The sequence below is a fragment of the Bos javanicus genome, chromosome 10, assembly GCF_032452875.1.
Source record: "Bos javanicus breed banteng chromosome 10, ARS-OSU_banteng_1.0, whole genome shotgun sequence".
NCBI lineage: Eukaryota > Metazoa > Chordata > Mammalia > Artiodactyla > Bovidae > Bos > Bos javanicus.
The window spans coordinates 57854135-57866633 of record NC_083877.1 but is presented as its reverse complement, the minus strand read 5'-3'; the positions used below and the strand labels follow the sequence as shown (position 1 = coordinate 57866633).

Genomic DNA, 12499 nt, shown 5'->3' with positions numbered 1-12499 from the left:
GTTTATGAAATGATTTGAAAGACCCAGTTGTAGATCCCTTCTAAAAACCTTTTCAGTAGGTTTGTGAACCATTCAGTAAAAGCAGCATGAGGGAAATCTATTGGTTAGGATAGGCCTCATATTAATAGCACCAAAAGGCAAGGCCTAAGCATTCATTGGAAATCTGTGTATTTTTAACTTATAGTAAGTGTTCTAACCTTATTTTTTGGTCTTACTCAGTATGTCCACTTAGATGTTTAATGGCATCTCAAATTTAACTTATCCAAAACTGACCTCCTGATATCTCTCCCTCCTGCTTCCTCTTGCTGCTGTCTTCCTCATCTTAGTAAACCAGACCCACTTCTTAGTTGCTCAGGCCAGAATCTTGGCGTCATCTTTCACTTTTCTCCTTACAGGTCTTATGGGCTGTTTCTTTAAAGTATATCTTGAATCTTACTGCTAGTATCTCTTTCACTACTCTCATCCTCCCAGTCCAGGAAGCCATTCTGCCTCTCCTGGTCTAACACATGACCTCCTAACTGGCTTTCCTGCTTTAACTCTTCTTGTCTGTGGTCTAGTTACCACATAACCACATAGTAATTCTCTGAAAACACAGCTCATGGCATTTCTCTGTTCAAAACTCTGTAATGGTTTCTTATCTAATTCAGAATGATGTAAACTCTCAGTGTTCTGGTACCACTGGGCTCATCTCCTGTCACTTTCCTGAGTCCCTGTACTTCAGCTACACTTGCCTAATTGTTGTTTCTTGTACACACCAAGCCCACTGTCTCCTCTAGGCCTTTGGGCCCTTTCTCATCTTCCTGGAACTCCCTTCCTCTTTATGAATGTATGGTGTATTACCTAACTTCCTTGTCAGCTTCTCAGTGAGGCCTTCCTTGGTCATAAGGATGATACGGTCATAACAACCAAGGGGTTGTTAATATAAATTAACCCTACTCCTAACAGTGCTCTCTGTCCCCCTTCAGTTCAGTTCAGTTGCTCAGTCGTGTCTGTCTTTTTGTGACCCCATGAATTGCAGCATGCCAAGCCTCCCTGTCCATCACCAACTCCCGGAGTTCACTCAGACTCACATCCATTGAGTCGGTGATGCCATCCAGCCATCTCATCTGTCGTCCCCTTCTCCTCCTGCCCCCAGTCCCTCCCAGCATCAAAGTCTTTCCCAATGAATCAACTCTTCACATGAGGTGGCCAAAGTATTGGAGTTTCAGCTTTAGCATCATTCCTTCCAAAGAAATCCCAGGACTGATCTCTTTCAGAATGGACTGGTTGGATCTCCTTGCAGTCCAAGGGACTCTCAAGAGTCTTCTCCAACACCACAGTTCAAAAGCATCAATTCTTTGGCGCTCAGCTTTCTTCACAGTCCAACATCCATACATGACCACTGGAAAAACCATAGCCTTGACTAGACAGACTTTTGTTGGCAAAGTAATGTCTCTGCTTTATATGCTATCTAGGTTGGTCATAACTTTACTTCCAAGGAGTAAGCGTCTTTTAATTTCATGGCTGCAATTACCATCTGCAGTGATTTTGGAGCTCCCCAAAATAAAGTCTGACACTGTTTCCACTGTTTCCCCATCTATTTCCCATGAAGTGATGGGACCAGATGCCATGATCTTCATTTTCTGAATGTTGAGCTTTAAGCCAACTTTTTCACTCTCCTCTTTCACTTTCATCAAGAGGCTTTTTAATTCCTCTTCACTTTCTGTCCCCCTTAGCTTACTCTAATTTTCTTCATTTGTCACTGTTTGATGTAAATGTTTACAGAAGTTGTTATCTGTCTTCCTCCATTATACTGTGAGCTCCACGAAGGCAGGAATTTGGTCAGTTTTGTTTCACAGGTGTATTCTAAAGTACCTTGCTCATGGTAGGCACTCAAGAAAAATTTTGATTATTGAATGAGTTTCTAGAAATAAGTGGAAAAACAAATGAATGTTTTTTAAATATTAGCTGCCCATTTACCCTGAAGTTTCCCCTTTTATTTCTTTAATAGTGGTTCTGAAATGTTAACTGAGCTTAATCCATAACTATAAAACTTTCTGTTTCACAAATCTAGTCTAAGGCTCTATTTTATTGATAGGGAAATTAAATCATCACCGTGTTAAATATTCTCCAAGTTATAGTGAGTTAATTAGTATGTATGGTTGAGACTAGAATCTCATCTTTTAAATCTCAGTTTATTGCTTTTTTCACTACTTTCTGATACCTTAATATGAGGCCAGACTTCAAGTCAATTTCTTACGGAAACAAAGCAGCTAAAACTGAACATATCAATGAGCAGAATTTGAAAAAGATAAGCTTTTTGAGCAGATTGATGATGATGTTCAAAGTAGTGCAATCTGCTGATTAATGATGCAGTTAAAACCATTTTCCTCTTTGATGGTCATAATAGTTCTGTTAGTTTCCTGTAGCTTTAGAATGTTTATTGCCAATAGGTTAAACATTGAGAAATGTGTTTATTAATGTTGTATTTGGTATTTTTTAATCTTATCTAGGTGCACATGAACTTGAACAGATGCAGCTGATTTTAGAATCTATTCCTGTTGTCCATGAGGAAGATCGTCAGGAGCTTCTCAGCGTAATTCCAGTTTACATTAGAAATGACATGACTGAGCCACACAAACCTTTAACTCAGCTGCTTCCAGGAATTAGTCGAGAAGGTACTATAACTGAAGAGTAACCATCATGTAATGGTGTGTTTATGTGTGAGCAGGATGTGTGTAGGGAAGCTTTAGCTTTTTATTGTTATAGATGTGGCATTCTCCCAAATAGTCTTTAGACACTCAAGGTGCACCTAAAACTTAAGCTCTTGCTTTCCTTTTTATAGCCAAGCACTTAGGCTGGGAATCTTTTCTTTGCTCTGAATAATTTTCCAGGTTCCAGTGTACCCCTCTTTTCTGGTTCTGACTCCATGTGCTTTTCCAACTTTTACTTCTGATCATCTCTGCTAGGTGAACGTGTTTATCACTGACTCTCACTGAGCTGGAATGGGATTCTCTGAGGGTTATATGATAAGTAAGTAAGGGTACAAATATAAATGTGATTTAGATATGAAAGAGGGTATTGATTTGAAGGAAAGCAGGGGTTTTAGAGCAAGGAAAAGATGGAGGAAAGATCAAAACTACATATGAACAAACTTATTACATAAAAGATTGCAGATTGGTGTTAGTAATACTGGGTGCTAAATGTGACAGTTTGTGCAGACTTAATAGGAACATGGAGAGAATCAAAACTTCATTGACCATTAAAGCAGTTAATTTCATACATCAGAATGGAGAGATGTATCTTCAGGGTTTGTTGATACAAATAAGATACAAAAGTCTAAATGCTGTAATAGTTATCTGTAATAAGATAACATTTTTTAAAAGAAGAGCATTAGAAATGAAAAATATCTTCCTTAAAAGTTGATTGTATCATACCTTTAAGGATTATTGTACTGTATTTAGCTGTATCCATGCCAGAATTGTGATAGTTTTTTCCTGAATCATAAAGTTAGGGAGACAGAGTTTCCTAAACATCTTAAACTTTCTCTTTATATGTTTATTGTTCATATCACCCACTCTGATCATTATGTAGTTAAGGTTAATGTGTATCAAAGTGCTTTAACTTAGCAAATGTTTTGAGAAATAGGCACTGGATGGCAAAACTGATGACATTGTCTTTTTTCCCCTCAGCTATGCTCGGAACTCATTATTAAATGCTTGAATGAGAAGGAAGCAACTGTATTTAATTTCAACAGGTTTCATAAGCTTCCTTTTCAGGAATGCTACATTTTTAACCCGTCTTTTAGAGTATCTTTACAGTCAGTAATATATTGCTGACTTTCTGACTCCTGATCTTGTTGCCACTGTCATGATGGCATCCTGTTCATAACTGAACAGCAGTCATGTAGCACTTGACTATGCCTCAGAGTTGTCTGTTGGAACTCTTTAAAAAGTGCAGAATGTTAAATCAGAATCCAGAGGTGGGGAGGCAAGCAGGACATGTGTCTGCTCTGCAGGTATGACCCTGCTCAGCCAAATTGAGAGAGAGTGCTCAGGGATTGGCTTGGAGTCACTGTTGCCATTGCTGAGTCTTATCAAAACAGGCAAGCTAGTAATACAGAACGTTGCTGTTGAGGCATTTGTAACCTAATTAAATTTGAATCTTCTTTTCCCTTGTCCTCATTAGTCAGCTCTGAACTAACCTGAATATTTAGTTGGTGCCTGGGATTTATTCATAATGTGTTGAACAAATGTCTTTGATAATAGGTTCATTAAAGTAACCATTGAACAAGGATTCTTGATTTTTATAAGTGATAGAACTCTGTGTGTGTGTGGGTGCACGCATGTACTCATTCATGTCCAACTCTCTGCGACCCCATGGACTGTAGCCCATCAGGCTTCTCTGTCCACGGGATTTTTCAGGCAAGAATACTGCAGTGGGTTGCCATTTTCTACTCCAGGGGATCTTCCCAACCCAGGGATCAAACCTACGTCTCTTGCATCTTACGCATTGACAGGCAGATTCTTTACCACTAGTGCCACCTGTACTCGCGTACAAATGCATTGCAGAGTGTTCAAAGTTCCTGAAGCTAAAGACTTGTTACATAGATGTGCTCTGCAAGTTTCTTCTTCATTACCACTGGAATTTTGTTTGGAGGCAGAGTACCTTCTGAGCAATGGGGAACTCTTAGAGTAGTATATGTTCCTTTCTCACATTCTATTTATGATCTTCAGAGGGAAAAAGCAGACAAGATTAAGTACATGTGAATTGACACATTAAGACTACTGGAACCCTGTACTGGTTAGTGTCTTTAAATGGATACCCAAATCTTTTAAATTTTCCTTCATGGTTACCTTTTATCCTCCCTTTCTCTATAGTTTACCACTTATTTCTTTGCCTTAGCATACCATTGTAGTAAATAGACTGATTTCCTCTAGAGCAGGGCTATCCAATAGAATTTTCACAATGATGGAAATGTTTTTTATTTGCATACATTGGGGAGTTCAGCCTGACTGTTAGCCCTCCCTTTTCTCCCTGCTACCAGTTTTAGGGATTCTAGAGTATATTCCTCTCATGTAGTTGGATATGTTTCACTCTGAGAATGGCAGTTATGCTGAGTCAACTATCAGTAACTGTGCCTTAGATTGTCTGTTGCCTTGAGACACGTGGGGCATTGACTTGCAGAAGAACCAAGAACAGCTTGATGTATCATGAAATCATTTCCTAGGTTAGGGTAATATAGTAGAGGCGGGTGGGGAAAAGTTGGAGCACAGGCAGGAACCTCAGCCCTGGGCCACTGAAGGGTATGAATAACAAGGAGCCTTACCTTTCTTCTCTTTAGTACTTCATTGGACTGATCTGAGGATTGAATGAGATAATGTAGTGAAGCACTTTGTGGAATATAAATCACTGTATAAATGTCAGCTACTTTTAATATTAATGAGAGATCGGGAGTTGAGAATAAGGTCCTTTCTAGAGTGCAGCTTAGTTTTAGAGAAGTGCTAACTAGCTTTTCTGTTGAGATAGAAGGCAAGGATCAGTAGATGTGTGACAGACCAGAGTGAAGAAGTAGGGATTGAGATAAATGTGAAGGTTTATCTGCTTAGAACAATGAGAAGATTGAGAGCAAAAAGAAATGGTGAGGAACATTGCTGAGCCATTTCAAAGGCCAGTTGAAATTCCACAGTATGTGTGAGTCTGTAGAGAGCTTAGAGAGAGAGAGAGAGACACGCACGCGCACACACACACACATATGATTTTGCATCCAGCTTTTATCAGTACTGTATAACTAGGAAACAGAAAAAGTAGAAGGTGGGAATGGTTCAGAGTTGAAGATGGTGTCACTCATAAGGCATTCAAGTGTGTGGTGGTGGTAGAAGGCTGGTGACAGTGATGCAGTCTGAGTTAGTGAAAAGATCTGGGTTTGTGGTAGCTATGCTGTAGCCCTAAAGTGATCAAATGCATTGTGTGATCTGCAGTAGTATGATTGGTGTGAAACAGAAGTCAACAAAATTAGTACAACAGCTGGTCAATGAAGTTAGGGGAGCAAGGGGCTTTCTTTATATTGAGCACTAAACACTATACATTTCATTTTTATACCTTATACCTATCTCTGTATCCATTCTACACATGAAAAAATGGAAGTTCAGCAAGTTTAACCTCTCCAGTTCCACATAGCTAGTAATCCAGCTAACCTAGTGAGTTGCAGAACTGAAATTAGGACCTATGTATCAGGTTATGCCATATGAAATTGCTGTTTTTTGACTGACAAAAATGAAAATTTCATATGGTTCAACTTCATATATTCCTTTTCCTTTATAATTGGCCATAATATGAGATTGGGATATATTTCAGACACTTACTTTGTTTCTTGGACACATGTCTTTTTAATCAGTGAATCAAGTAAGTTGTTTTGTTTCTCTGACAGAACTTCAATTAACTTACCTTTTAATTGTGTAATCCCTTTTTTTCTTTATGGGTTGGTGGACCTCCAGTACAGTTAAGGTTTTTTCCTTCCTCTTGTAGCACTGGATTTCCTGGAACAAATTTTGACATTCAGCCCCATGGATCGGTTGACAGCAGAAGAAGCGCTTTCCCATCCTTACATGAGCATTTATTCTTTTCCAATGGATGAGCCAATCTCAAGTCATCCTTTTCATATTGAAGATGAAGTTGATGATATTTTGCTTATGGATGAAACTCATAGTCACATTTATAACTGGGAAAGGTAAAACTGACCCTAAATTAGGAAAAGCTTTTGTTTTGAATAAAACATAATTTAGTGAGTTTTATTTTAAATTGTATATGATAAGACAATGTAAAAATCTTAAAAGTTTAGAAATGGTCTTTTTGGCTTTCTGCTAAACTTACTGATGTCTTTGAATAGCCTTTATGTAATTTCAATATTTAATAGTTACTGCTTAGTATATACATAATGGGAAAAATTAAACACTACTTTGGAACAAGAAGTAGTTAATGTTGAAATTAGTTTGTTTACTTGCTGCATTTTTTAACTCCTAAAATGTTGAAGTATTTATGATCAAACATATCTGCCAACCATCTACATGAACATTTCTACTATCTATATATATAGTTGTTTTCTCACATACCCAGATGTCTTCCAATCTCGACATTTTCTACCATACTTATTAGTTAAGTCATCTGATTTCTTTTCTATTCTCTCCTCTTCAACCGCCACTGTTTTCGCTTGTGTCTTAGTCTGCCTGTACTTGGTTGTAGTGTGGGCACCTTGCTGTAATGTGTCAGTAAGAGGATACCACATTCAGTAACACATTTACATGGAGACTTGTTTTGTTCTACTTATGGTGATGAGTTCCAGCAAGCCTTCCTCTAGTCTGCTTTATTACCATAGAGTGAAAATCTGGACGGCACCTGATTGAAATTAGGGATCTACATTTTGTGGCCATAAAGGTTTTCTTTTTCACCCGTGTGTGAAATTATGTTTATAGAAATTTTGAAATTGAACTGTAGACCAGCCAGCCACTCAGCTGTTTATGTGCAGTTTATATAATTATATGCTCCGTTGCATCATACTGCTTTATATAGTAACAGGGCTTACCTATCCATTAAGATTATAAATTCTTATATGACTTAATACTCTTATTATTCCCCTCATAGACCTAGCAAGCACAGTGCTTTGACTCAAAAGGCATGCAGTAAATTTGAAAGTGAAATCATATACCTGGAGTAACACTAATGTATTAATTTTTTTCAGGTACCATGATTGTCAGTTTTCAGAGCATGATTGGCCTATACATAACAACTTTGATATTGAGGAAGTTCAACTAGACCCAAGAGCTCTGTCTGATGTCACTGATGAAGAAGATGTACAAGTTGATCCTCGAAAATATTTGGATGGAGATCGTGAAAAGTATTTGGAGGATCCTGCTTTTGACACCAGTTACTCTACTGAGCCTTGTTGGCAGTACCCAGATCATCATGAAAACAAATACTGTGATCTGGAGTGTAGCCATACTTGTAACTACAAAACGAGGTCATCATCATATTTAGATAACTTAGTTTGGAGAGAGAGTGAAGTTAATCATTATTATGAACCCAAGCTTATTATAGATCTTTCTAATTGGAAAGAACAAAGCAAAGAAAAATCTGATAAGAAGGGCAAGTCAAAATGTGAAAGGAATGGATTGGTTAAAGCCCAGATAGCTTTAGAGGAAGCATCACAGCAACTGGCTGAAAAAGAAAGGGAAAAGAATCAGGGATTTGACTTTGATTCCTTTATTGCAGGAACTATTCAACTTAGTTCACAACATGAGGCTGCTGATGTTGTTGACAAATTAAATGACTTGAATAGCTCAGTGTCCCAATTAGAATTGAAAAGTTTGATATCAAAGTCAGTAAGCCGAGAAAAACAGGAAAAAGGAATGGCAAATTTGGCTCAATTAGAAGCATTGTATCAATCTTCTTGGGATAGCCAGTTTGTGGGTGGTGGGGAGGACTGTTTTCTCATAAATCAGTTTTGTTGTGAGGTAAGGAAAGATGAGCAAATTGAAAAGGAAAACACTTATACCAGTTACCTGGACAAGTTTTTTAGCAGGAAAGAAGATACTGAAATGCTAGAAACTGAGCCGGTAGAGGATGGGAAGCTTGGGGAGAGAGGAAATGAGGAAGGATTTCTGAACAGCAGTGGGGAGTTCCTCTTCAACAAGCAGCTTGAATCCATAGGCATCCCACAGTTTCACAGTCCAGTTGGGTCACCACTTAAGTCAATACAGGCCACATTAACACCTTCTGCTATGAAATCTTCCCCTCAGATTCCTCATAAGACATACAGCAGCATTCTGAAACATCTGAACTAAAACACTCAGCAGACATTTCTCTTTGTATTCTTCATGAAATGTGTTTTGTCTTTTTTATTACTAGTGTTTAAGTCTTTTTTTTTTTTTTTTTACTTGAATCAGATGGTGTCATTTAGAAAGGATTTTTTTCTTGGTTTTTAAAATCCAGACTTTTTTTCTACATGTGAGATGGTTTTCATTTTAACTGGCATGTCGTTTGCACACAAAAATAAAGAATAGAGCAAAATAATGCAATGCAGGAGGAGACAAAAGAAATGCACTAAGACAAGTAAAAAACATTCTCTTATAGAACAATGATCTGTTTTACAGGAAACAAAAATCTTGCCTTGAAATTTACACAGTGAGACTGTACATAATTGCATGAAAATATCTATTTTTTTCCTAAAACATTTTTCATTCATGAGTATTTTCAAGTTTTTCATACTGTACACATTTCTTAAAAACACATGATACCAGCAGCAACTGAAAATGAATGCCGAATTTGGTACACATGTGTTATCTACCTCAAGGTAACAAGAGTATGTGGCAAAACATATACCACCCATAGTGCTTCACAATATGCACTTCTATTTAGCCAGCGTTTATTGTAGTAAACTCTTCTTAATGAGATTCACTCACTGTTTATAAATGTTCTGGTATGCATTCTTTATAGTGAAGTGTTACATCACATCTTATTTATTTTAGCAAATCAGTATATTTTCTGTATTTAATGATAAAAAGTTAGTTTTTGAGATTTATTTGCAAATACACTTTTTTCCATTTGGCACTATGGTTTGTTGCCTACTTAGCTGAATATATAATGTCAGCTTATCCTAAGGCTGTCCACGTACTTAATTTACTTTATTCATTTTAAGTAAAGCGCTCACTGTGTATAGGAATTTGTATTTTGGAGGTGCTTGATCTATCTACAAAGAAAAATTAGGAATTACTTTATTATAAAATGCTCCTAGAAGTCTTAATTGTGTTTATTTTTTAAAAAACTGTAATGTTAGACTTGTGTGCATGGAAGTAATTAAGGTACATCATTATTGTAGTTTAAAAGTTGTACATGATAAGACATATTTTGTTTTTACTGTATGTTTTTACTGAATGATCTATTCCCCATCCCAAAGCAAGCATGAATAAAATTAGGTTAAATGTAGCATGTGGCATCGCAGTCTCTTAGAATTTGTCTCATCTATTTTACTTTATGGAATACTGTCTGTATCTTTGGTTATCCTGTTTGAAGAAAAAGGACAAATAAAACATGGCCAGCAAATATGGCTCCTGTTTAACTCTTTGGCTTCCCTGGTAGCTCAGCTACCAGTAAAGAATCCTCCTGCAGTACAGGAGACCCTGATTCAATTCCTGGGTCGGGATGATCCACTGGAGAAGGGAGAGGCTACCCACTCCAGTGTTCTTGGGCTTCCCTGGTGGCTCAGCTGGTAAAGAATCCACCTGCAATGTGGGAGACCTGGGTTCAATCCCTGGGTCGGAAAGATCACCTGGAGAAGGGAACAGCTATCCGCTCCAGTATTCTGGCCTGGAAGATGCCATGGACCGTATAGTCCATGGGGTCTCAAAGAGTCGGACACGACTGAGTGACTTTCACTCTAGGTAATGAAAATGATTACCTAGCTATAATGAAAATCACTAGCAGAATCTTCTCTAGTTCCACTTTTCAGCATCTTTGAATTGTGGCTACAGTTTAAACTATGTTAGGCTAAAAGACTTAGAAGAAAAAGACTATTTTTGTCTCCACACAGAAATCTCTTGTTGACTTAACCTCACATATTAAAATGGTAAGGCTTTATAGATTTCAAAGCTATTATATAAGATGTGTGTGGAAGCTTTGAACTGTGTGGTTGGAGGATGTATTTGTATTTTAATTGTATTAAATGTATTTGTTCTGCATCATCATTCCTTTGCTCAAGAACATACCCATTTACCTATCCAAATATGACCATTCTTTGTTTAACTTCACTTTTCCTGTTTGTCTTCCATTCTTGTTTCATACATTCTCTTAATATCTGGACTTCTGCCTTCGCACTGACCTATTTATTGATTTCATGTGGATTCACAAAGCTTTTAAAGATACATATATTTATAATGAATTCAGTGATTTCAGTGAATATCACTGTTGTGAATTTATATTCTCAAATTACCTTAAAAACTTAAGGTCTTAGAGGAGAAGCTTTCAGTTTTTCACATTTGGATATGATGTTACTTGTGGATTTTCATATGTAGCCTTTGCTATGTTGAAGTAATTTCCTTCTGTTCCTATTGTGTTGAGGTTTTTTTTTCTTTTAATCATGAGAAGATGTTTAATTTTGTAAAATGCTTTTTCTCTTGAGAGTAATCATGTGGGTTTTGACCTCCTGATGATGTGCTGTATTACATTGATTTTTTTCATGTATTGAACCAGTCTTATTTTCCAGGAATTGCACCTGTCCATAGTTGATAATGGAAGTTTTTATTTTCTTATATACTCGATGGACGTGAGTCTGAATGAACTCCAGGAGTTAGTGATGGACAGGGAGGCCTGGTATGCTGCGATTCATGGGGTTGCAAAGAGTCAGACACGACTGAGCGACTGAACTGCACTGAACGGAACTGATACTATATAATTCTTTTAAGATGCAACTGGATTTAGTTGGCTTGTTTTGGGCTTTTTTTTTTTTTTTGAGGATTTTTGTATCTATTCATCAGGCATATTGGTCTGTAGTTTTATTTTCTTATATCTTTGATTTTGCTATCAGGATAATGCTGGCCTCATAGAATGAGTTTGGAAGTATTCCCTCTTTAGTTTTTTGGAAGAGTTTCAAAAGGATTGGTATTAATTCTTCTTTAAATGTTAAACTTCTCTATTGAATCTGTCTGGTCCTGGGGTTCCTTTGTTGGGAGGCTTTTGATGATTGATTTAATCTCCACTTCTTCACAATTCACTCTTGTAGGTTGCGTATTTCCAGAATTGTATCCATTTCTTCTAGGTTATCCAATTTGTTGGCATACAGTTGTTCATTATAGTCTAATATCCCTTTTTAATTTCTCTCTCATTTCTGATTTATGTTGACTCTCTTATTCTGGCTCAGCATTTATTAAATTTGTTTATTTTTTCTATATTTCCATTTATTTCTATTCCAGTTTTTTTTTCTTCCTTCTGATAACTGGGTTTAGTTCTTGATAACTGGGTTTAGTTCTTTTTTTGTTTTTTTCCCTTGCTCCTTGATGTGTAAAATTAGATTGTTGATTTGAAGCCTTTTTTTTTGGTCTTTTTTTAATGGAATTTACTTTTAGGGAAATTTCAGATTCTCAGCAAAAGTATGCATAAGGTACAAAGATTTCTGATATATCTACTGTCTCCATATATGTATAATCTTCCCTATTATCACCATCCCCCACTGGAGTGGTACATTTGTTATAATTGATGAACATAGCACTGACACATCAGAATCAGCCTAAGTCCATAGTTTACCTTAATTAGGGTTAACTCTTGTTATTGTATGTGGGTTTGGACAACTGTATAATGACATGTGTCCACCATATGTCAGGTGATTCATAGATCTCCATTTCTTTTTGGTCAGTTTATGGAGATTCATTTTGTTTCTTTGAGCTTTGTTTCCCTGTTTATTCATGTGTCTTGTTATTTTCTTTGTTCTGATTTTTGCATTTGAAAAAACAGGTACCTTTGCCTGCTTTAC

General features: G+C 36.9%; 1 protein-coding gene across 4 annotated transcripts in view; it reads left to right on the top strand.

The window, feature by feature from the left end:
- MAPK6 (mitogen-activated protein kinase 6) overlaps positions 1-10077 on the top strand; it is a 33997-nt gene extending 23920 nt beyond the window's left edge. For all 4 annotated transcript variants that reach the window (XM_061428744.1, XM_061428742.1, XM_061428745.1 and 1 more), the window contains 3 exons: positions 2493-2657; positions 6508-6709; positions 7718-10077. In XM_061428744.1, the coding sequence (XP_061284728.1) occupies positions 2493-2657; positions 6508-6709; positions 7718-8819 (1469 nt within the window). In that variant the 3' untranslated portion in view covers positions 8820-10077. The remainder of the gene's footprint in view (positions 1-2492; positions 2658-6507; positions 6710-7717) is intronic.
- Positions 10078-12499: the final 2422 nt, after the last annotated feature.